The 25,430-nt window shown below is 34.0% G+C and overlaps 1 protein-coding gene across 2 annotated transcripts in view; it reads right to left on the reverse strand.

The window, feature by feature from the left end:
• The window catches only part of LOC143230847 (GTPase-activating Rap/Ran-GAP domain-like protein 3), a 390,350-nt gene that overhangs the window by 42,269 nt on the left and 322,651 nt on the right, over positions 1–25,430 (reverse strand). For both annotated transcript variants that reach the window (XM_076465094.1, XM_076465093.1), the window contains 11 exons: positions 24,695–24,761; positions 22,472–22,498; positions 22,140–22,215; positions 20,334–20,432; positions 18,546–18,649; positions 16,479–16,590; positions 15,130–15,175; positions 14,661–14,767; positions 5,986–6,101; positions 3,950–4,054; positions 1,354–1,428 (listed from right to left, as the gene is read on the reverse strand). In XM_076465094.1, the coding sequence (XP_076321209.1) occupies positions 1,354–1,428; positions 3,950–4,054; positions 5,986–6,101; positions 14,661–14,767; positions 15,130–15,175; positions 16,479–16,590; positions 18,546–18,649; positions 20,334–20,432; positions 22,140–22,215; positions 22,472–22,498; positions 24,695–24,761 (934 nt within the window). The remainder of the gene's footprint in view (positions 1–1,353; positions 1,429–3,949; positions 4,055–5,985; positions 6,102–14,660; positions 14,768–15,129; positions 15,176–16,478; positions 16,591–18,545; positions 18,650–20,333; positions 20,433–22,139; positions 22,216–22,471; positions 22,499–24,694; positions 24,762–25,430) is intronic.

Below are 25,430 nucleotides of genomic sequence, written 5' to 3' on the forward strand. Positions count from 1 at the left end.
CCTACAAAATTCATAATTCTTCTCGTGGTTCATGGTATGCTCACGGCCTTACTGATGTAACAACACTACAAACTGCAACGTCAAGCCTCCCTCCTTTACGGGCCCGGCATGTCCAAGCGCGTTAAGGCGTGCGACTCGTAATCCGAGGGTCGCAGGTTCGCATCTCCGTCGCGCCAAACATGCTCGCCCTTTCAGCCGTGGGGGCGTTACAATGTGACGGTCAATCCCACTATTCGTTGGTAAAAGAGTAGCCCAAGAGTTGGCGGTGGGTGGTGATTAGTAGCTGCCTTCCCTCTAGTCTTACACTGCAAAATAGGGACGGCTAGAACAGATAGCCCTCGAGTAGCTTTGTGCGAAATTCAAAAACAAACCCTCCTTTACGTGACGTCATTTTGGTTTCTACTGACTAACTGACAGACAACACACTACTGTATGATGGTCCAAGTGTTTAAAACAGGTAACCTTCCGGGGAAATAACTGTATATATAAGTCAGAAGTTGTAATACAAAAATAGACAAAAGTACAATAAAGAATAGCTTTAAAAATTTGCACATAAAGTTTATCGTTGCCATAGTAACTAAACTTTTTCTTGAAAATCAAAACTATGGAAACATAGCTTCGATTTTGAGTGTGTCAACAGTTAACATGCCATTATTTTAATGATATATCTACATTGTTTCAGAAGTTCATCCAAAGCTATGCAAGGGCTATAGATGCTTGGTCGTCCATAATAAGAGACTAAGGGAATGCAGCTTGTCAACAGAACCTATCGCCGACTTATAAGGTATTCTTATCTGAACAAATAGTGGCAATTTGACCCTCACTCTTATATCACACTCACGGTCCAAACAAAGAGTGTAGCACATTTTCGTGATGAGTTACCAAATGTGAATCAACCTATTGACAGACTGAGAAAACTAATAATTTACCTGTCTCCATCTCTTTTATGTTGTATAAGGAAATGTTTGTTCATTTTTATGCGATTATTTGCAGTTTTAATATAAAAAAATGAGAAAATGCTTTACTACTGATTAATTACAAGGTTCATTATATCCCCAGTAACTTGTTTCTAAGGGTATTTGAACACGTTTGATCCAGCGAAAATAAATATTGAAATAAAATTCCCAAATCCCATTGGAATCTTAAAAATAATTTCTGACTAAATCTCGTACTAACTACTCAGCTAGAATAACCAAACTTACTTGTAAGTATTTCCATTCTTAGATGAATATTTTGCATAATTTCTAGTTTTATAAATAAATAGTTTTCTAAACGTACATCATAAATACAAAGTTACCACGCTTTGGTATCCTTATATTTTATTCGTGTTTTCATAAGTATTTTAATACTAACTTCTCGTTTGAATAGACTGGTAGTAGCTAGACTTGTTGGGGCGTCACCTTTGACAATCGTGTCCAGTTTCAATGCCTGAAATAAACAAATACAAAAAACTATTAAAACGAAAAAAATATTGAAATTATTTTCGTAAAAAATGCTATTTTTTCACCACAAAACACATATAATGTTTTTATATCGTTTTCAAACCTTGCAAGAATAAAACGTCAAATATTAATATTCTATAATACTAGTTCCAGAAAACTTGTACACACAGACACACATAAATATATACAAAGTGTCCTAAAAATCTGGAACCAGAGACTCTTCAACGAATTTTATAGAATTTGTTCCACTTTCTATCTTCGTAATTCAAAACAAGTTTGGCTTAACAAAAGGATTAGCACGAACTTTTTATGTTCTGACAGTGCTATAATCAGTCACTATCTGAAACTAGGAAAATTTGCAAATCACCTATGGTTCCAGGCTTTCCGGATACTCTGTATGTATATATATATATATATATACACACGTTTTAATAATGTAACAACCATTCATCTTTGCAGAAGAAACAGGTACACTTCGATTATTTTCAAAACACTATATCTATCCTCCCCCCTCCCTAGTGGCACAGCAAAATGTGTATGGACTTACAACGCTAGAAGCTGAATGTTCGATGCGCGTGGTGAGCAGATCACAGACAGCTTTGCGCTTAAACAACAAACAAGCAAACTATGTCTATCTATCAAAACAGAGAAGAAAAAAGTGGGTATGCCAAATCTACTAGAACTTAAAACGATGAGTGAAATTTTGATTTTTGTTTGCTGAATTTCTCGCAAAGCTACTCGATGGCTACTGTAAGTGCAAACCGTCCCTAATTTTGAAGTAATGGATTAATGGAAGGAAGCCATTATCAACTTAGCTACCTCTTTATATAACACTGATTAAATAATGATCGAAATGGATTTAAAACGAAGCACCTTAAATCAAACTTACTTATAAATTTTGCACCGTTGAATAAAAAGAAAACAAAATGTTTGAATTTTTTTTTAAGATTAGGGCAAAATTATTTTTTCTTACGTTTGACTTGATTTTGAAGTATAAACATTTAAATATATATTTTAACGGTGTTACTTGACCATGTTTTATTCAATAAAAGAGAAAAAATTAAAAAAAAGAAATTGTAGGAATGGGTACAGCAAAAAGTGAGAAAACAAGGTAGGAATGGGCATGGTATAATAAAACTTTCTCTGTACAGCCTCACAAGAGGGCGTGTCCAATATCCAGTTGATGCCTACTCTGTTTATTCATTTTATCCTGTAACAATAAATCAAACTTACTTACGAATATCGTACACTTACTAGACGTTTCTCTGAATCGAATTATTAGATGTAATAAATGTAGTGTAAAGTCTGTTTATATGACACTAGAAGAGTCAGATATTCACGTGGGTCCAATAATTTGCATGTTGTTTTTTCCTTTACAATTTGTTCCTCCTTTTGCAATTGCATGCGAAAGCAACAGAATTTCGTATATTAGCTATATAGATGGATTAAAATACAAAGATAAAAAAATCCTAAGAGTTTTCTGTTTATCAACATCATGGATTCGTTACTGTCTACACAGTTTTATATGTATCCCAAAATTGTATAACATCGCAAATAAAGAAAAAAATAAATAGGCGCGAACAAGATGTTGGACACGTTCTCTTGTGTGGTTGTACAGAGGAAATCTTATTTCAACACGTCCACTCCTACCTTGTTTCCCCACTATTTGATGCACCCATTCACTCGTTGATGTACATTTTTCATACAAGGTGGCATGATCTTATGCATCATTTATTCATTTGTGATGATATGTATTTTAAAATACCTGTTCAAGGTATTACCTGATGTACCTCAGCTAGCTCTTCTCTTTGGTGATGTTTAGTACAGAATGAAGATAACATTAACTCATGGTCCCTGTGTTTTCTATTCAGTGAACTTATAACAAGGGTAAGTCTGTTTGTTACACACCGAGAAATTTTCAGCAGTATCAGCCAGTTAGTAAAATTGAGAAATTTGTGATGTTGGGAATTTTCGGTATCTCAAGTGCTTCTATGACTTGCAATATTGTATGTGGTTTGCTTATTATCTGAGTGTTCTGATCAAATACTTTAAAAGATTTATTATTTGGTTGGTCCCCCGCTGGTACAACAGTAAGTCTACGGACTTACAACGCTAAAATCAGGGGTTCGATTCCCCTCGGTGGACTCAGCAGATAATCCAATGTGGCTTTGCTATAAGAAAACACACACATACACATTATTTGGTAGTTAAAGGTATATATGAGTAAATAGTTTGTTTAGCCTGTACTATATATATGTTTATATATGTACTCTATATATGTATATATATGTACTATATATATGTATATATATGCTCATTCCTACTATAAGTACTACCGTACAGATGATATTTTAGAATATAAAACTCAAATTTTCACTTTGAGAAAGATATTATATATATATACATAATTAAGCGAATGAATAAAAATACAGCATATAATAATAAATACTGATTTTTAGCATTTATGTTTGCATAACACGTAATAAGAGAACCATAAAACTATTTACCTGACCTATCCGAACAAACTCCACCTGGCGGGCTTCTTCTTTTCTCAGTGAACCACGAGGTGCTTCAGGAAGTACGTCACTGAAAGCTCGTCTGTTCAACATTGTCTGGAAAGAAATCGTTTGGATAGTCAGGCAGTGCTTGTTTAAAAAGTTGTTGGCTAGTCTAAACAGACTATACGTAATTTCACTGTTTTAATAAATTATATATAATTTAAAACGTAGTTTGATTCCTAAGATATTGAACTTATCACCAAATGCGCAGTGGAGTGGTGCTAATTTGTAAAGTGGTCAGGCATGTGACGTCACCGTCATGGAAAGATTTCAAATTGAAAACCTAATTTCCATTTCTGCAAGTCCATTTTACATAAAAAATACATGCATAAAACATCAAATATTTATGATTACTTATATTAGTATATATTGAATACACATCTCGACTTCATTTAAGTTAAAAAAAACAAAGGAAAATAAGAACTGGGGCATACATACAATAGTTTTGGTTTTATTCAACTTGAGTTTTAGCAGCAACACTCTGCAATCAGTATTAATAAATTTGTTGTTTATAATGTTTTACACACATACTATCGTGAGAGCATGAATAAATATGAAAAGCTACCTCCGTTGCACATTATGTAAATAAGTCCTTAAAAATGTGTACGTTTTAAACATCTAATAATTGTAAGATTTATTTTATCATGTGTTTTAATATCACAGTTGTGGATTTTTGTAATCACGTGACATATGAAAAACAAACAAACAACATTTGATCATTTTAGCGTTCGGACGCTTGCTACTGAGTCCTAACAAGTAGCAACGTCTGAAGCCAGTTCCTGAGGGAGAGCGATAGAGTGCGCGCTGGGCAGTTTGAGAGCACTACCCGTGAACACAAGAGATCACAAGTAGCCAGAGTGTTCCTTCACATCATGTCAATTTGTATATGAAACACTTAATTTCGGCTGTAAAATAAATAATTATTGTTATATATATTTCTAGTTTTTGTAGCGTCTGAATTCAGCTCCAATTTCAATGATGCAAGTGCGGCGTTCCAGCAGCACTGTACCCATATAACTGAGAACAGAACGAAGTGATGTAATATCTGATATACATGGATATATATCACAAGTCTGTTAAAAAAATCATTTTGAAACTAAAAAATGGGACGTTTCGGTGTATTTCCTACTTGATAACCAGTTAATAGATATCATAAGTAGTTCTTTTTTATAAAAGAGAGACTTAAAGCCCGATTTAAGCTACGAAATTAGAGCTAAGTCAACGCTATAAAGAAATTACAAATATAGTGTAAAACTTAGATACTCAACGTAATATAGGGAGACCGGTCACCTCAGAACAGATGCACACGTGCAAGAATTTTACTGTGTTACAAAAAGTTAGATACAGCTATTTCAAAGGTAATTATAAAGTAATCATGTTAAAGGAATTTGCCTAATACGCTCCCCTGTTAATGTATTAATGTATTAACACTGAAAGTCATAAAGCCGATTTCTACCTTAATTTGTTCGTTCGATTTTGTTTCTTTTTTTTACTTTCGCTCAAAGCTATACGAGAAATCTCTGCGCTAGTCGTCTCTAACTGAGCAGTAAAAACTAGAAGGAAGACAGCCAGTCATCACCACCCACCGCCAACTCTTGGGCTACTCTTTAACCAACGAATAGTGGGATTGACCGTAACGTTATAACACCCCGATGGCATGTTTACTGCAACGGAGATTCGAACCCGCAACCCTCAGATTACGAGTCGAACTCCCAAACCATCTGGTGATATCGGGCCGCGTCCAAGGGAAACTGGTTTATCACCCACACTAATTCTCTGTGTGTGCGTGTGTTTGTGTGATAAAGGGTTTACTCTATACCCCGTAAACAGAGACGAGAATAACTTGAAAATAATGTACCAGTTTTATTCTTTCACTTTATACTTAAAAAGAATACTTCCCTTAAATTAACTCTTAAATACGACCAAAATCACAACTTCTACTCTACGTAGCAATTAGCCATATATATATATATATATGTAATTACCCCACGATTTTCAGCCATGTGTTCTGTATATAAGTCTTTTATCAGCATATCCAGAGTTCGCTCTCGTTTCTGGGCAAAAGTTGGGGTGTTGAAAGCCGCTTTCTCACCGTTTATCACTGAAAAATGGATAAAACACGTTAAATAATTCTATGATAACAAACAATTTTACAGAAAAGAGTTCTTACATTAAGTTTTATATAAGTGGTGTTAAAGCTTCATATTTGACTCCAACAATACAGATAGAAACACAGTTAATTATTTTAATTAATGTATTTCTTTATTAACACTTTTATTAAATATGAATTTCACTTCGATTTCCATTAAGCTTGTAACTATAGAAACAACATAAGCTTGCTTCTGTTACTAAACAGCTTTCTATTGATCAGTATCGACGAAATAGTAATGCCGCTTATGACAGGATATTAAGCATTTTCTTTTAGAGGAGATAAACAAAACTACTTCACAATACTATCACGTGCGCGGATGTTAACCTAGCCCACCGTTTTATAATACAGCATAGTTGTGGAAGCAACTTGTGTACATATGATTTATCCTTTTTTTTTTTGAGACACAGGTCCTTCTTGATTTTTTGTGTGCCGTTTCCTGAGACATGTGGATGGATTTTGTTATGTACTATGTGGATTTTAACCTGTTACAAGACGCTGTTTGTGCTTACCACAGTTTGATCATGACTTTTTGCAAGTCTCTTTCTTTGTGGTACTGATTCCCAAGATGATCCATATTTCCTTGTTTTTCAATGTTATTAAATATATAGGAAATACTCACCTTTGAAATTCTGAATCTGTGACCTGAACACTTTCTAATGATTTGAGTATATGGATAATTTGCGTCGAGATGGATGTTTCTCACCCTTCCTAAAGCGATCAATTTTCAGTGGTATCAAAGTTTTGGTATTTTAATATATTTCATTACGGTGTTTGACGTAACAAAAGAAACGTTTAAACCCATTCACAACCCTTGATACTTGATGTCCAACTCGTTTCCATCTACCAGTTAACAAAGTTCTACTTTGTTTTGTTTTTCCTTCTTTCTCCAAACATTTCTATTTATGGGAAGATAAAGTGGTTACAATTAATTTTGGGGCACATTCACGTTGTAAACTTAACATTAAACATTGTTTATTTCGATCAACTATTGACCGACGTTAATTTTATATTAAGTTTTGAAAGTTAAGAAGGTTTGGAAGATGAAAGGCTACTTCCTATGCAACCTTTTACATGTTGCGTGCAAGCCATTGCACATAGCTTGTTTTACTGCTTCCTTTTTTGTATACGCAATCGTTCCTTGTATTGCAGTATTCTAGTGGCTCAGCGACAAGTCTAAAAACTTAACACTAAAAATCGGGTTTCGATGTTCATAATGGGCACAACACAGATAGCTCATTATGTGAGTTTGCACATGATGACAAATAAACCTTTCACTGCGTATTATAGTTCTACAGCGCGTATGTGTAACCAATATTTTAACCTTAATTATACCTTCGTTGTACTGACTCTTATAACGATTTAACTTGTATTACGCTTTTGTCTTAGTGATTGTTATATACATATATAAATATATATATATAATTTCGTTTATTTACAATATTTGTAAAATACTGCAGCCTTTGGTTTTACTGCTCCAATCGTTCTTCATCTTACAAAATTATTTCTTCAGAACGTAAATCCGGTAGTTGTGTCTCAGAAACCTTCTTTGCTTCTGTTACAGCTTTCTATTGATCAATAGTGACGAGAGTCACGTCACCCGTGAAGGCAGATTAAGAATGTTCCTCTAGAGGAAGTAGGCATAGCTCTTCACACTGATATCATGTGTAAGGTAAGGCGAATCCTGTGCTATTTCATGCACCAACAGCTTGTAGAGACTGCAGAAAATATCGTGATAAGTCACCTACGAAACGTTAGAAAGGAATGTTGTTTGAGTCTTTAACGGAAAAGCTTTTGCAAAGAGGTTGCTTAAGCACACCGCCAGGTAATAGAATTCAATTAATTAAACATAAATGATAAACTACGAACAAACTATTTACACGCCTCTTTATAATAACGTTTACAATAATTATACTATTCTTAGGTATGAATAATTTCTTGTAACGCTAGACGATCTCGTGTTTGGATACAAGTTCTTCTATTAAAATACAACAGTACACTTTCTCCATGCAGCGATAACCTGATACAAGTATACAGTAGAATATTATAAGAAAACGCAACGCCAGTATACAATATATACAGTATTTAGTCTGTGGTAACCTACCGTCAGATAACTGCATAATGGTATACTATGTTCATATTGCGATAAACAAATATCAGTTCATAATATAGTAATACGCATGTTCATTCTGTAATAACAAAGCATCAGTCTATAATACAGTAAAAAAATATGTTTCTCGTTAGCATAACTCTTCCAAAGTATATTACGGCAGCTTCTGAGATTTGAAAGGTTAAGGCTTTTTCAACAAGCCTATTAAGTTGCCAGTGATAATGTTAAGCTAGTTGGGTTAGTATCACAACAGTTTCTCATTTACTTAAAAATTACACTATTGTACTGATTCCTTCTAAGACAAACAAACATTAGCTGACTTTTGTTTGTTTTGTTTTTGAATTTTGCGCAAAGTTACACGAGGGCTGTCTGCGCTAGTCGTCCCTAATTTAGCAGTGTAAGACCACAGGGAAGGCAGCTAGGTATCACCACCCACCGCCAACTCTTGAGTTACTTTTTTAATAACGAACAGTGGTATTGAACATCACATTATAACGCCCCTACGGCGGAAAGGGCGAACATGTTTAGTGCGATGGGGATTCGAACCCCTGACCCTCAGATTACGACTCGAGTGCCTTTAACATCTGGCCATGCTAGTGTTCGAAACTAAAATATTTCCATCAAGTGACATAAGTATTGCTCATTGCGCATGCGTGCCATATCTGATCGATAGCCGAAACTATTTGCCTGAATGTGAAAACACCTATTCTGTTTAAATAATATTAATGATAGTCTCCTCGCAAGTTGTAACACTAACTCTTAGAATGATAATTAGAACGTCCTTAGTTATGGAAAGACTAATACACATTTAGATTTAGTTTTCTTGCAAGCTCTTTACTCTCCCTAATTTATAGGCTAAATTATTAGATATATGCAAAGTAGTAATTTATAAGAATACAGCGTATTCAGAGTACTTTGACTTCCTTAGTGTAAAAATTATATAATATGTTCTGTCATAAAGAATTAAATACCCAGATATATGTTATTTTATTCAGACTAAATATTCATATCGACAAATCTTGTCTGCAACTAGCAGTTATTTCGATAGCTTTACACGCATTCACTATCTTGACGAGGAAGATGACAAAAACCCACAACTCACATTTTGCTATGATCAACACTATACTACGCCTCAACTAATTCATACAGCTAAAAATTAGGGTTTCGATATGATACTTAATTGTAGAGCATTGCGCTTCACGACAAACAGACAATGACTACTTATGCGATATCGGAATAATTCAAAGTGCATTTTAAAACTAGTCTCGTAATGAGACAAAGTTTATCGAATTCTCTAATTTTCTCAGTATACCTAACAATGTCTTAATACAGTGGCTTATATTTTTGAAATAACATCTCTACTACAGTTGACTAATAATATAGGTCATATTCAAATTTATGAAGTTTGTTACCTTAATAAAACCTTATCAGTCGTCTACGAGAATGCTTCGATCACTCGGAACTAATACTAATGCACGAGATAATGTGATTTTAAGAAAAATATTGAAGTACATATTTATTACTACTCTTCTTAGACACTCCTTAAGAGGTCTGGTATGGCCGGGTGGGTTAAGGCGTTCGACTCGTTATCTGAGGGGCGCGGGTTCGAATCCCCGTCACACCAAACATACTCGCCCTCCCAGCCGTGGGGGCGTTATAAGTGACGCCGCTATATAAAATCCCGCTATTCTTTGGTAAAAGAGTAGCCCAAGAGTTGGCGGTGGATGGTGATGACTAGTTGCCTCCCCTCTAGTCTTACACTGCTAAATTAGGGACGGCTAGCGCAGGTAGGCCTGGTGTAGCTTAACGCGAATTTCATAAAACAAACAACACGTTTCAAGAAATATTTTCGTATTTCGTGCAAGGTTTGTAGTTTCTCGACATTGTAACTGGTTAGAAATTCTTAATAATAATCAAGCAGGTGGCAGCATGTTCTATGTAGAGATAGCTCTGATTTTTTGTTAAAATGATATTTTAAATATCTCCTTAATAGGCCATCAATACTACACAGAATTTCCTTTTATAACAGTATCTATGTAATAATTCAGTAACAAGTTCTGCGAATGTATGTTAATATTGTAACAAAAAGTTCGAATTTCTTGTTTTTCTTCCGTTTCATTCTTATTACATGATAACTTAAAAACCAAAACAATGATGTCAATCAATTTCTCCGATGTTTTAAACGAAGTGTATACTTTTATAAGTCGATTATTAATAAGTGGTAGTAGCTTAGAAAGTCGTAATTGTAATGTAAACGATGTTATTATTACCTCTTGAATTTAACTTTCTTACAGAATGGTGTAGCTTTAAAAAAGATAAATTATAGAGTGAAACAGGAATTAACAGCCAATACTAAATAAACAATAAATATTACAGTTGGAACCCCATTGTATTTAGAATCTCGTTATGAGGGGGTTATAAAGTGACGATTAATCACATTGTTTGTTAATAAATGGTAGCCCAAGAGTTGGCGGTAAGCGACGTTGACTATGCCTTCATTTTGGTCTAACACTTGGAAATTAGGTTCTGCTAAAGCAGATAACTCTAAGATAGGTTTGCACGAAATTCATCAAACAAACCTAATTTTGAACTACTAGCCAAAGGGAAGACACGATAGCCAACAGCATCCGGACGCCCACCTTTCACGCTAAAGAACTGACTGTCTCTCTTGTAACTTACCTGCAGCTTAGGGTGCAGGAATATCCTGTGATATCGTTCGGAATCGTATGGAACTCTCCAGTTCAAAAATTGATAGTTTTATCGTTCCATGTGCAAATGAAAGACTTGATAATGTAAATAAAATACATTGAAACAGTTTGGAGCAATAATGTGGTTTATCATAACTAAAGCTATTTTTGAGGTAACAAAAATCTATATAAATAAGCTTGCCTGTCCGGAGCGTTTCCCGCATATTTTACAATTAGGGCATTTAAACAATAGCACATTTATGATCCCTATACTATAATTATTATTCATATAAACTTCGAGACCACTGTTCCACAGGTCTTTTCTCAAGTGATCGAACGAAAACAGATTCATTGTTTCTTAATCAGGAAAACGCTGTCTCCTACGAAACGTCTACAAAGAATGACATACGTGGTTCTTGGATGCAAGCTGCAAGGATGTTTTCCTGTTGATATGACAAACATATATGGCCCGGCACGGCTAGGTGGTTAGGGCGCTCGACTCATAATTTTGATAGTATTGTCAATATGACACAGGATAATCGAAAATTCAAACAAATAAAAATAAGACTTACTAGTTTTATGTTTCCATTACTTCACCAATCTGAGAACATGTGTTAAGAGATTCGTTTTTATTTTTCTTCTTTTTTTTTTCTCTAGCCAGAAATTGATATGAGAATAAAAAACCTGTATAGCTTCTTTATCTTTCTCAACATCAAAACTTGAAAATATCACCGAAAATAAAACACACGATCTAGTCTGCCTTAGAACCGATATTTGACGTTCAGCTGGACTAGTTTTTCGGAACTCCAGTCCTTGTCAAGAATCTTCAAACATGGACAAATCAAAGAACACGATCAGTCTTCTTTGAACACACATGGAAACATATGACTAATGGCAGGTTTAATAAAACCAAAGAATTTGATCAATGTATTCTGTAAACGCTAAAATACGAGGGCGATGTTTATATCAAGTTTAACACTGTGTTGTGTGAGGATATGACGAGAAGTATTTGATGCCTGTAATATCGTTTTATTAATAACTTCAGGAATAACATTATCAAACTTATATATATAACTTTAAATCAGATCGGCATCTTGTGCGCACGAACACAAAATTTTCAAGTAAGGGATCTCCAGGATTAAAGTATGGCTATCCCTAATTCTGAAGAAGGGCAGCCAGTTTTCAGATCCGCCGCCATAAGGTATTTATCCTGTTCGTTCAACCATTAGGTATTCGTCCTGTTCGTTCAACCATCAGGTATTTGTCCTTTTCGTTCGATCATCAGGTATTTGTTCTTTTCGTTCGATCATCAGGTATTTGTCCTTTCCGTTCGATCATCAGGTATTTGTCCTTTCCGTTCGATCATCAGGTATTTATTCTTTTCGTTCAACCAAATAAATGGACCGACTCCTATTTCTTTCTGACGCGAGCACAGCTGAAAGTGCGAAGCGTGTTCAGCGGCTTCACATCTCGAACCTTGGACCATTCAAACCGCATCTCAAACTCTAACCACTCGGCCACATCTGGTCGATAAAATGTTTATAGACACATGATAGAGCTACATTTACAGTCGATTGTATGTATGCTCAATGAATGCACGTAATTCATAATTTGTTAAACAATCCATCATTCACAGTATAATCAGAGTAACCAATAATGCTCTAATTAAAAATAAATAACCGAACAGTCCTCCTAGAGAATTACTCGGTTATACTTTAATAACATAACAATATCAGGCCAATCTCTGACGTGCCCGTAAGTTTACTTCTTCTGTTTTTCCATGAGTTCGTTTGTTAAATACAAATGTTAAATGTGTAGTGAAACAATTTGCCAGTGTATTATTACGCAAATACAGTTCTTGATACACACAAACACTTATACAAAAATGTAAAACAATAACAAAATAGAGAAAATTGCCTGTATTGTTATGCTAAGAATTACCGTTTTCATGTATCGTTGAAGGAAAAGTTTACTTTTTTTTTTTCTCTTTCCAGATTCACATGTTGTCATTTTGGCTCGAAAGCTGTGGCTGTGTGAGACAACACATGTTTATAGGATATCAATCGAATCGATTACTGTTCTGCTCCAATGCCCAGAATTCCTCACATACTAAACGAAACTATGACAGATGTCGTACAAAGTCCTTTTTTCTCGAGTAGAGGTCTTGAATCACAGTGGCTCTCTTTTCTTTCTTTCTTCTCTAGTTGAGGTTTTCAATTACAGTGGTTCTCTTTTCTTCCCCCTTTCTTCTCGAGATGAAGTCTTGAATCATATTGGTTCTCTCTTCCTCCTTTCTTCTTGAGTTGAAGTTTTGAATATTACTGGTTCTATTCTCCTCCTTTCTTCTCGAGTTAAGTCTTGAATCATACTGGTTCTTTCTTCCTCCTTTCTTCTCGAGATAAGTCTTGAATCATACTGGTTCTATCTTCCTCCTTTCCTCTCGAGTTGAAGTCTTGAATCATACTGGCTCTATCTTCCTCCTTTCCTATCGAGTTAAGTCTTGAATCATACTGGCTCTATCTTCCTCCTTTCCTATCGAGTTAAGTCTTGAATCATACTGGCTCTATCTTCCTCCTTTCCTCTCGAGTTAAGTCTTGAATCATACTGGCTCTATCTTCCTCCTTTCCTCTCGAGTTAAGTCTTGAATCATACTGGCTCTATCTTCCTCCTTTCCTCTCGAGTTAAGTCTTGAATCATGCTGGCTCTATCTTCCTCCTTTCCTCTCGAGTTAAGTCTTGAATCATACTGGCTCTATCTTCATCCTTTCCTCTCGAGTTAAGTCTTGAATCATACTGGCTCTATCTTCCTCCTTTCTCTCGAGTTAAGTCTTGAATCATGCTGGCTCTATCTTCCTCCTTTCCTCTCGAGTTAAGTCTTGAATCATACTGGCTCTATCTTCCTCCTTTCCTCTCGAGTTAAGTCTTGAATCATGCTGGCTCTATCTTCCTCCTTTCCTCTCGAGTTAAGTCTTGAATCATACTGGCTCTATCTTCATCCTTTCCTCTCGAGTTAAGTCTTGAATCATACTGGCTCTATCTTCCTCCTTTCCTCTCGAGTTAAGTCTTGAATCATACTGGCTCTATCTTCCTCCTTTCCTCTCGAGTTAAGTCTTGAATCATACTAACTCTATCTTCCTCCTTTCTTCTCGAGTTAAGTCTTGTATCAGAGATTGTCTCTTCCTAACAAAGTAGGTTGTTGATTCTAGCTCCTGAGTGCACTGATGACAGAGTTAAAGCAACTAACGGAGGGGAGGAGATATCTGAAACAAATGTTGAACTTTAGACCTAACTCTATCAGTGCTGTTTATATGTTAGATCTTCAGGAGCTGATACCAGATTAAGAGTGGTAACAAATAAATTGAGTTATGTCTTTCTACAGTCACAATGCACTCTAAGAGAGCTTTAGGATTTCCCCATAGTAGGGTGATTAAATTGGGCTTTTTAAAGAAAGGTGAACTTCCTTTTGTATTTCTCTTTACAGTTATGACGCACTCAGTTTCTATACAGCTTTGGATAGAAATATTAAGCGCACCGTAATTTTTTGAATTGGATCTATGATTGTATATCACTGTATGACGAAAAAACTTCCGAGCCCACGTGTAGCATTAAAACATTACTGTGATTGTTTTTGGTTTTCTCTCCGATTGCCATCAGTAATTTTTCTAATGGCCCAACATAACTCGTGTCCGAACTGCATCATGACTATATTACTTACATTTCACAAGCAGAAACTCCCGAAATTCCTGCAAGTTTCTGAACACTGGAAAACTTGGTAGAGTGGGTCCAAACAAAGGTACGGATTCTTCAGAGTAGACTGAGAGCCTGAGGTACATAAAATATTTTACAAAACCAGTTACTCAGCCATAAAAATCCTGATTCTATTATAGCTTTTATTTTATATTATGTGTAAATTGGGGTTATTATTTTTCAAAAGTAAAATCTAGACATATATATATACACACACATACATGTATATGTTTTGAGTAATGAAATGAGTATCAGATAAAAATGATATGAACAGAACAGTTATTTGGACAAAGTTCAATAACAGAAAAGTTTGTTTTTATCCTTTCTCGAATAACACAATACGTCATCGTCCGACAAATAATTTATAAAAAAAATTAATATCCTAACACACAAAATCAGGAATTTGTTGGGTACTTGATGACTTAAATAAAACTTACTTGTATGACTCGTCTTCTGGATTATAAGTTATAACTGCAAAAATATCTAGTAGAAAAGTTAAGGTTGGATAAAAAACAAATTGAACTAGAAATCTTCATCATGGTTATTTTATATAGCTTTGGAATCACTGGAGCAGAAATTATTATAGATGGACATTTAACTTCATTATTAATATGAGCGCAAATACAGTGTAGTGATAATATCAATGTCCTGAAGGTCTGTTACAGGCATTTTATCATTTAACTATCAATAATTATGGAAAATTGGCCTCTGAGACATATCATCTCACTTTACTAATGACATCAACGTAAAAATGGCCTGTTGCATATATTATATCAGTTTACTAATGATATCAGTAAAGCACTGTTATTATTCCACATGTAATAATAATGTAACAATAGTTTGTAAGGTACGTGACATCACTAAGTGCCAATGTTCGTAACATACAACCTTTGTTTCATTAAGAAAATAAATGTAATTGTAGATTAGGTTGCATATATCGTTATTTCAAGAATAGCGAGAATGAGACAGGTGAGCGATATACACCATATTATTACAATAATGTCAGCGTAACTATAGTATTAGATACATCATATCACGTCTTTATAAGACGGTCGATGGTCTGAATCCGAACGAATATTATAGAATTAAAATTAAAATAAATATATATTATATTATTAAAAGAAACACGCTGGCGCAAATATTTAACTGGTAATATGTAGCTTGTTGCTTCACAAATAATATAGGGAATAAGCTATAGCTACAGACTGCAGAACATATTATTAGCCTAGATGATTAGAACCCCTGCCCGGGTTCGAATCTCTCTCACCTTATATTATAACTCTGCCTGTACGTGAACCTAATGCACTTTTCTGACTCGCATCTTACTTTACTTGTTTTCACGCACTGTTAATTATAGTTTATTTAAAATCATTAACTAGTTCGAGTATTATTGTCTACCCTAATAACCTTTGAAAGCTTTCAACATTCGTTGATTCAATTGTAAACGGAATGATGCCTAACAAGGGTAAATCAATGAAACACGATTCCCCTTAACAACACAGAAAAGTATTAAAAATGATTTCCACTTATTAGGGGAATATTAAACACACTTTCCCTTAATTACACAGAAGAATATTAAACACACTTTCCTTGATAACACACGATGATATTAAACACACTTTCCCTTGATAACACACGATGATATTAAACACTATTTCCCTTTAATAACACAGAGAAATATTAAAGACGATTTCCCCACAGCAACAGATAAAAATAATAAAGACTATTTCCTCTAATAACACAGAAGAATATTAAACGCATTTTTTACCCCAACACAGAAGGATACGTGTAAACTGGGACTTGACCATTGAAGGCTTAAATGAAAAATGGTGCTGATGGTTTCCATCCACAAACACAATGTTGACAATATCATTACCGATGTGTCTTTTTCTTTCAACCTGTAATAGTGACATAACAAGAAGTAAGAACACTCAAGGATTTAGTCTCTCACAATGGAGGTTGAACTGCCCTCTCTCTATACAAGACATACTTTATTAATCGGATAACTGTTATAAATACTTATACACTAATAATATAAATATTTGGTTGATGTTTTATTCCTCAAATATGTTTTATTTTCTGTTTTATTTCACTGTTTTTATTTATATGTATGTAGCCAGTTCATTTATACTCTGAAGTTTCACTCAAGAAATAATTAGCCGATTGCGGTTTCAGAATATATGTATTATAAATCATAAATAATAGTATAACACTTTCCATTAAAAAGGCAAGTTATATAGAAGGTAACTATTATCGTAGTATATGTTTTAGAATAAATGTGCTAGTAGAAAATCATACTGAATGTTAATTACAAACAATAAACTTTTCTTGAAGATTTACAGAAATATTGTGATAAAGTCTGTCTAAAACCGTTAGATATAAAACAGTAGCGTTAACACTAACGTTGTTCAGTGAATAATGGGGTATACAATTTTCTTAATACCTTATATCTATTTGTTATTCACAAAGCTATATGTGCTCTGCCAACAGGACGTACAGAAACCCGAATTTTAGCGTTGTAAGTCTTCAGATATACTGCTGAGCCTCCGAGAAATCCTACCGAGTAATTACTGACCGAAACTTGCCAAAATTGTTTACTTATGTATATCCTAATACGAAAAATTACTTTTAAGGACAAAAACTCATGGGTAATTTTCACAACGTAGTTGTTGCTCAGTGACGCTTGTTTGTTAACTATAGTTGAATTATATTTTTGTAGTTACTAAATAATCCAAATAACACATTTTCGGAAACCGTTAGTATCACTGGATCTCTCTGTGTAAAAATATTTTTTACTTCTATGATCTTTGTACTGTTTTCTTTGTTAATTTCGCGAAAAGCTAAACGAGAACTATCTGTGCTAGCCGTCCCTAATTTAGCAGTGTAAGACTAGAGTGAAGGCAGCTAGTCATCACTATCCACCGCCAACTCTTGGGCTACTATTTTACCAACGAATAGTGGGATTGACCGTCATATTATAACGCCCTCGCGGCTGAAGGGGCGTGCATATTTGGTGTGACGGGGATTCAAACCTGCGACCCTCAGATTACGAGTCGAACGCCTTAACCCACCTGGCCATGCCGGGCCAATCTGTGTACTTGCTGTTTTCATTACCATCTAAAACAAGCCAAAAGGTTTTCAGTTCCAGAATTATCAAAGGGGTCCATGAACTCTCACACGATTTTTAACTATTTGCACCAAGTAGCTGGTGACATTGTAGGCTACAGATTACCTAATAAGCCGTGTGAGTAACATATACACAGAAAATAAATGAAAAAAAGATCCTATCAAGGTTGCGGTTAATCTTATCCATTACTGCTAGTGTGTATTACGTATTTTATATAAAAAAGATTGATTTCACTCACTCCTTGGTCACTTCTTTAGAGTACGTTTTTATCATAAAATATGATGATCCACATTATTCCAAAGGATCCGTTTATTACGGATCCTCTATCCGTATAGAGGAAAAATATTAACTAACTTCATATATATTTATGTATATATATAATAATAATAATAGTGCATTTAGTTTATTTCTTTTACTAATTAATTTATATGGTATTTCATAAAATATTGTGTAGTAGTCAACTTTTATAAATCTTACGTGTACAAACGTGAGAGATGTATTAAAGAGTTTATTTTTATTTTTTAACAATGTGCCCATATCATTGTGTCAAACAACCCGAGTTCTTCGCATCGAATGCTGTAACTGAAAGAAAAAAAAGCATATAACACGATGCAATATGTGGATCACACAAGTATGTTCAGGTGTAACTTGACACACACTCAGAGGTTGACACGAACAAATATCCGAACCTACTGGTAAACGGAGAGTCATAAGAATAAGCCATACCTGTTGACGATTATCTTTAGAATAAGGCAGAAGCGTGGAGACATGGAACATTATCTCATGTCCTTCGTAAATGGTGTATATGGAGTACTTTCCGGTCATGTCTCCTGCAAGGTAACCAAAGATAATTGATTCTATAAGAGAATGAGAAACGTCAATGAATGTTTAGAATACCTAACATTTGGAGTGAATTACTGAATATGTTTAATAGCAATTTATCGACAACAGTGGATGCAAGGTCCATATACATTTATATGACGCTGGCTTATTCTGTTAAGTACAAAATTGATCAATGTGCTGCGCCCACCGCAAGGAACGAACCCAAAATTTTAGTTTTATAAGCCGTCCAGCAACCGAGGACCATGTATGGAGACAAGTAATGATGGTTCCATTAATACGTATAGAGAAGATGTCTAAGTTTTTTGTACAGATGCATAAAAATTGCATAACAAATGCTTTGTAAAGTCAGTACAAGATATCAGGGAGTGAATAAACACAAAAAATAGCAACAAGTTTTTCTCAGAGTGATTCTAGTTACATACCGAATAGAATAGAGCTTCTAATTTGTCGTTGCATATAAGTAAAATGTATTAAAACCCAATGTTGTGTAGGTGCTACTGCTACTTGGTGGGGTTTCGTGAATTTCATATTAATAAGCGACTTCAGTCCATTAGAATAAATGTATATCTAGCTCGAAAGCCAGTGCTGATAATGTGCTTATTCCCTGAAGCCTTCATATAAATTGTGGAGTGTGGTCTTGTATAATAGTAACTTGTTGGATTGTGGGTAAAAAATTCAAGGTTCGAGTTGCGATATTCGTTTGAACCACCACATATTTTCAACTGTGGGTGCGTCATGAAAGATACAAATAATCCTGGTATTTGGTTAAAATGTTGGTGGCGTGTTGTTTTACTTATCAGGTTGAAAATACAAAATCGACAAATTATTTTGCAATTAATTTAATATCGTTGATAAAGAATGCGCGACTCGCTTTTTTTCTTCGAAGCTTAGTTGTGTACTTAACAAAACAAATAGTAGAGACGCATTAAATCTACAGGAATAATACAAATAAAAGATAAACAAATAACTGTTCTTTAACAAACAGTGTAAAAATAATTTTCAATACCTTTTCAGAGTTTTAATAATTCGAAGTCAGCGTTTATCTGTTACATGATTTTGTTTAAAGGCTTGAGAATACGAAATAGTTTATTGCCAAGCATAAAGCTACACATTTGGCTACGTGTCATTTATACATCGTGGGTATCGAAACATAATGTTATTAGCCTAACCTTTCAGGTTTACCGCTGAACCATGAGGGGGGTTGTTATCCATTATACAATAATGGTTTATTCGCTTCTGTTATTGCTTGTTATTAAACACAGAGCTACGTAAAGGATTATCTGTACTCTGTTTGCCAAGGGTATCGAAAGCTGGTTTTTAGCCCTATAAGTCCGTAGACGTACCATTGCACTACTGGGGGCGATTCACTTCTGTAATAACATTTTGAAACGCCAATGCATCAGTATTCCACGAACCTCTAAAAAAATAAACAATATAATCTGACACTTGAAATAAAATCACTCTTTCATATTCTACGGTAATTCTTGTCAGTAGATAATAATTCTCACGTTTGATGATCGATTTGGTATTTCAAGTAGGAAGAAAGCAATTTCTTGGAAAGGAACTTCAAATGAAAAATCGTAAGAGTTTAACCCGCATTTTTAATCGGCTGATAAATTGGAGTGATTTTAGTTGTAAAACTATCTTTAATAAGAACAAGTACAAACAAACCTTTAACGTCTAGACCACCTCTATATTTGTCCCAACCTTTCAGTCGAATTCTTTCTCCCAACAAAGAGAGAAATTGGTCAAAGTTTTTACTTCCATTCTCTGTAGACAAGGAAAGCAAAAAATTGTTATGAATGAGTTTTTAAATAATCTAAAAAATTCACAGTTAACATAACTAACAAAAGATGTGAATAAACATGTGAAAAATATTACAGTGTAGTGGTTGTAATCTAATACAATAATAAACAACAATTCAAAATACGATAAAGACTTGTTATTTTAAACATAAATGACGTAGCACGAAAAACTGATAAATACGATAATTAAAATATTAACATGTTTCACGACGTTAAAATGTGTATTTATAGTTAATTTTCTCCCTTACTAGAGCTAATAACGGAAACTGTAAAACAATAACCATTATTTTAATAATTGTATAATTATTATCTGTATTCTGAAAAATTATTGTTTGAATGTAACATTAACATTTTCAAAATTCAAAAACAGATGGCAGGTGTCACTTAGTTACTGCTTCACTACAATCGAAAACTAACAGCGCATGCAGCTGCGTGACGTCAAGTCCGAGACCGAAGGGATATAATTAATTTGTGTAAATAAATGTACTCAGACTCGATCCGGACTGCTGGACCTGATTTTTTTTTCTAACATGGTTGAATATAAAAGTATGTATTCATGCTCAGATTAGCATAAGTTTCGCTTTCCTCGAATTTGGATTAAGCGGAAGGAGCCCGAATTGATATATACTAATATTATTTCTTCAATATGTGAGCCGAAATCTCTGTCACAAGTATGAGAATTTAAGTGATGTTAGTCTTAGTGATTTATCTTAATCATTCACTGTCCCCTTTTAACTATAATCTATAACAAGCAATAACTGTGTAAGAAAATTTTTATGAAGTCTGCCAGTTATTTTAAAACTATTACAAGTGCTAAAAATGCCCCAAGATCTCTGGTAAAAACGTTATTAGATACGTCAGAGACCCAAAATGTAAAGGGAAGTCTGTAAAATGTACATAACAGATAGCATGACAGAAGTCACAAAAACGGTCACGAATATTCATTCCAAAGTCACGATTGTCTGTAAAACCAATCGTTTAAAGTTACAAATCAAATTATTTTATCTATTGAAATTTGGCATCTACATCATGTCTATAGTTAATAGCATCCAACGAGATTGTTCAAAACCATTGCTGAAGACACTGTTTTCGAAGTATCTAAGAACTCAACATACAAAAATAGTACAAAGAGAAAAGGTGATGGTTTCTCATCCTAACAACTATTGTTTAGAAACAGTTTTGAAGTGCCTATTTTCTCACACCTTTCTTTACATTTTTCCGGTAAGAAGGACAATAACAGAAGGCCAGTAAGTGTGTGTTTTTCTTATAGCAAAGCCACAACTGGCTATCTGCTGTGTCCACTGAAGGGAATCGAACTCCTGATTTGAGCGATGTAAATCCGAAAACTTATAGTTGTTCCAGTAGGTGACGAGGGCCAGTAAAGAAAAATGTAATTTCAAACGAACTTGTGGTTTCTTGAGTATAACAACTTTCAATTCACACTAATAGTCGTAATATTGTTAGGAAAACAAATATTAGAGTTGAACAGAACAAGCTCTCTTATTAGAGTTGAACAGAACAAGCTCTCTTATTAGAGTTAAACAGAACAAGCTCTCTTATTAGAGTTAAACAGAACAAGCTCTCTTATTAGAGTTGAACAGAACAAGCTCTCTTATTAGAGTTAAACAGAACAAGCTCTCTTATTAGAGTTAAACAGAACAAGCTCTCTTACCGTTGCTGAACATGTCGTCGTCTACTGTTTGCCCTATCTTAGCGTAGAGGACTCCAAACTTGAAATTAACAGATCCCTGAAACGTCAAAACAGCTTCTACAGTGATTGTTTCCTTCAATGTGTCAAAATATCATATTAGTTTTTGAGAAGGTGACAATATGTCGTTAACTTAACTTGTATCTATCTATATATATAAAGAATCGTTTTGCTGAGCAAAAACAAAATTTGATGGTTTGGACAGCGGGTTATGAATTATATGAACATTTACCTTTCCCGTTACGACTGATTGATTACACGTGGACTTTTTTATAGAATCAATAAAATCTTATTACCTCTTGTTCTTCGAGGAGAAGCAGATCCTAAAAAATAAAGAAAACAGAAAATAATGCAGCTTGTTCTAAACAGGAACAGGTATAATAAACTTTTCGCGTGCAGACATAGTTGTCAAAATAAAACAATCATGCACAAATCTATTGTTGTTGGTAGCTGCAAAGGCAAGAAAATGGCAGGAAAAACATAAGATATTCTGCAGAGCGTGACTTAGTATGATATAACATTACTGGTTCTTGAAGGAAAAATCATTTCCACTTTAACAGTAATATTAGAGAACGTTTTAGAACTGCCATGGAATTAGATTTTCGTTTCCACATCTAAACTGTTTGTTTGTTTTGAATTTCGTGCAAAACTACTCGAGGGCTATCTGCGCTAGCCGTCTCTAATTTAGCAGTGTAAGTGAGACTAGAGTGAAAACAGTTATCACCACCCACTGCCAACTCTTGAACTACTCCTTTATCAACGAATAGGGGAATTGACCATAATATTATAACTCCACCACAGCTGAAAGGACGAGCATGTTTGGTGTGACGGGGATTCGAACATGCGACCCTCGGATTAAGAGTCCCAACTTGAGAACTAGCAATGATCGCGTAATGAAGATATAATTTAAGTTTCATTCAATTTGATTATGACGTTTGGTTTAGTTAGTGCTAAACACAAAGCTACGCAATTGGTCATCTGTGCTCTGCACTACAAGGCTATTAAAATCCGATTTTTAGCGTTTTAAGGCTACTGATTTACTTCTATGTCACTGAAGGCTTTTTTAACATGAAAATAAATATTTAGTTTTTTTCACTAAAATAAAAAATAAATTTGAAAAAGAGGTCCATTTTTTGCAAGTAACATGCTTGCCCTTTCAGCTGTCGGGGTCGTTATAAGTTACGATCATTCCTGCTATTCGATTAGGGTAGCCTGAAAGAGAAAGTTTGTGATGTTTACTAACCATCTTCCTTGCAGTCTATCACTTCAAAATTACAGATAACTTGCCGTTGAGTAGCTTTGAGTAAAATGTAACAATTATTTCGCTGTAAGCTGTGAGAGAATTATTGAGGTCAGTGTCATAATTGTGTGAGTAAGTATTGTTTTAATAAAATTTGAAGTTTTTAACCTAATTGGTGCTTTATGTGGCATATGGGATGAACGGTCATGTTAGAGACCCCAATTTTCAGGCAAAATTATCGTTAATTTAAAACTACTAACCAAAGGAAGATCAAACATTTAACAACATTTGAAGCTTTTCTTAAATGAAAAATGGGACTGAGTATCGCATTTTTTTAAAGCACGCCCTCAGATGCAAGTGTGAAGCGTGTATTTTGGAGGCTCGAACCTTAGACCTTCAAATTACCAGACCTCGCACGGCTCTTTCATATTGTAATAGTCTGTTCAATGAAAGAACATATTGGAGGATACTCGAGATAATTTTAACGTCAAGAATTAATAACGATTCAACCACTAGTGACTAACAGCTAAATGATAAAACTATTACAAAAACTAGTATCGAAAAGTATGTGATTAATTACTGTTAATTAATTTACTTTTCGAATCAGCGAAAAGCAGTGCAAGAAGGTAGTGCTCAAAACCCTAAATCATTCACTAAGCCAATAAAATATCCCCTTAAAAACCGAATTATTAAAGAACAAAATAGAATTATTAGTAGGCCTATTATATATTTTAACACTACGTTCTTTATTGAGTCTTTTAGTTTTCCAGAAGATATGAAGAATATAATTATATTTTGATCATACAATATCCACCATTGCCGAGACGCGTTTCGCTCAATTCAGAACTCATCATATAAACATATAAAGTAGTAATATCCTTTTATTGATATTCAGTTTAATATTGTACAACACAACACTTCAAATTAGTAAAAGGTATCATTAACATAATAAACCAAAATTTGTCTTTTTTTTCTAGTGCCTCAATTTGTAGATTTTTGGCTACACAACTTAAAGTTCTCGTTGTCGTTTTAAGACAAACAAAACCCCTAAGAAATTCTAATCTGGATTTCTGGTAATTTTGAAAGGATAACAATGTATTGTGGTCTGTTTCTTTATGCATTTTCATTACCCACTAAGTGTTTTCGGTATTTAAATGGTAACACCAACATGTTGAGTTTGTGAGAGGTTTTTCCTCATATTGAAGTTAAATTTGTTTATTTATTCAATTTCGTCTCATAAAATCTTTAACTGTAATATTTCTGTATAATCACAATTTACCTTTTGTAATTCTGGAACAAATATTTCTCTCGGAGCCTTTTCTAGTTTATCCATGTTCTGAAAGTTACTGTTGTGAAAAACAAACCAAACAATTACGTGTGCAATTGAAGTGACGGAATTGGGAGTGATGAAAATAAGGTTGGAAACAAGGAAATGTTTATTTAACTAAAGTTTAGAAGTCATTTACTAAACTTTAAACTAAACCAACTCATACCTTGAATAAAATTACTGTATCACTGATAATATTTGAAAAAGATATAACATAAGAAAGTTACCAATCACTTGTAAACGTTCACTATAATATAAAAGTTATCAATTACTTGTAAAAGTTGACATAATATAAACATTGACCACTTATTTGTAAAAGTTGACATAATATAAAAATTCATCAATTGCTTGTAAAAAAGAAAGTTGAACACAATATAAAAAGTCATCGATTAGTTGTAAAAACTGATTATAATACAAAAAGTCATTAATTAATTGTAAAAGTTGACCATAATATAAAAATTCATAATTTGCTTGTAAAAACTGATCATAATATAAAGTCATCAATTGCTTGTAAAAACTTATTATAATAGAAAAAGTGATCAGTTACTTGTGAAAGTTGACTATAATATAAAGTCATCAATTACTTGTAAAAGTTGACTATAATATAAAGTCATCAATTACTTGTAAATGTTGACCATAATATAAAAATTCATAATTTGCTTGTAAAAACTGATCATAATATAAAGTC

This window comes from Tachypleus tridentatus, chromosome 10 (genome assembly GCF_004210375.1).
Source record: "Tachypleus tridentatus isolate NWPU-2018 chromosome 10, ASM421037v1, whole genome shotgun sequence".
Classification (NCBI taxonomy): Eukaryota; Metazoa; Arthropoda; class Merostomata; order Xiphosura; family Limulidae; genus Tachypleus; species Tachypleus tridentatus.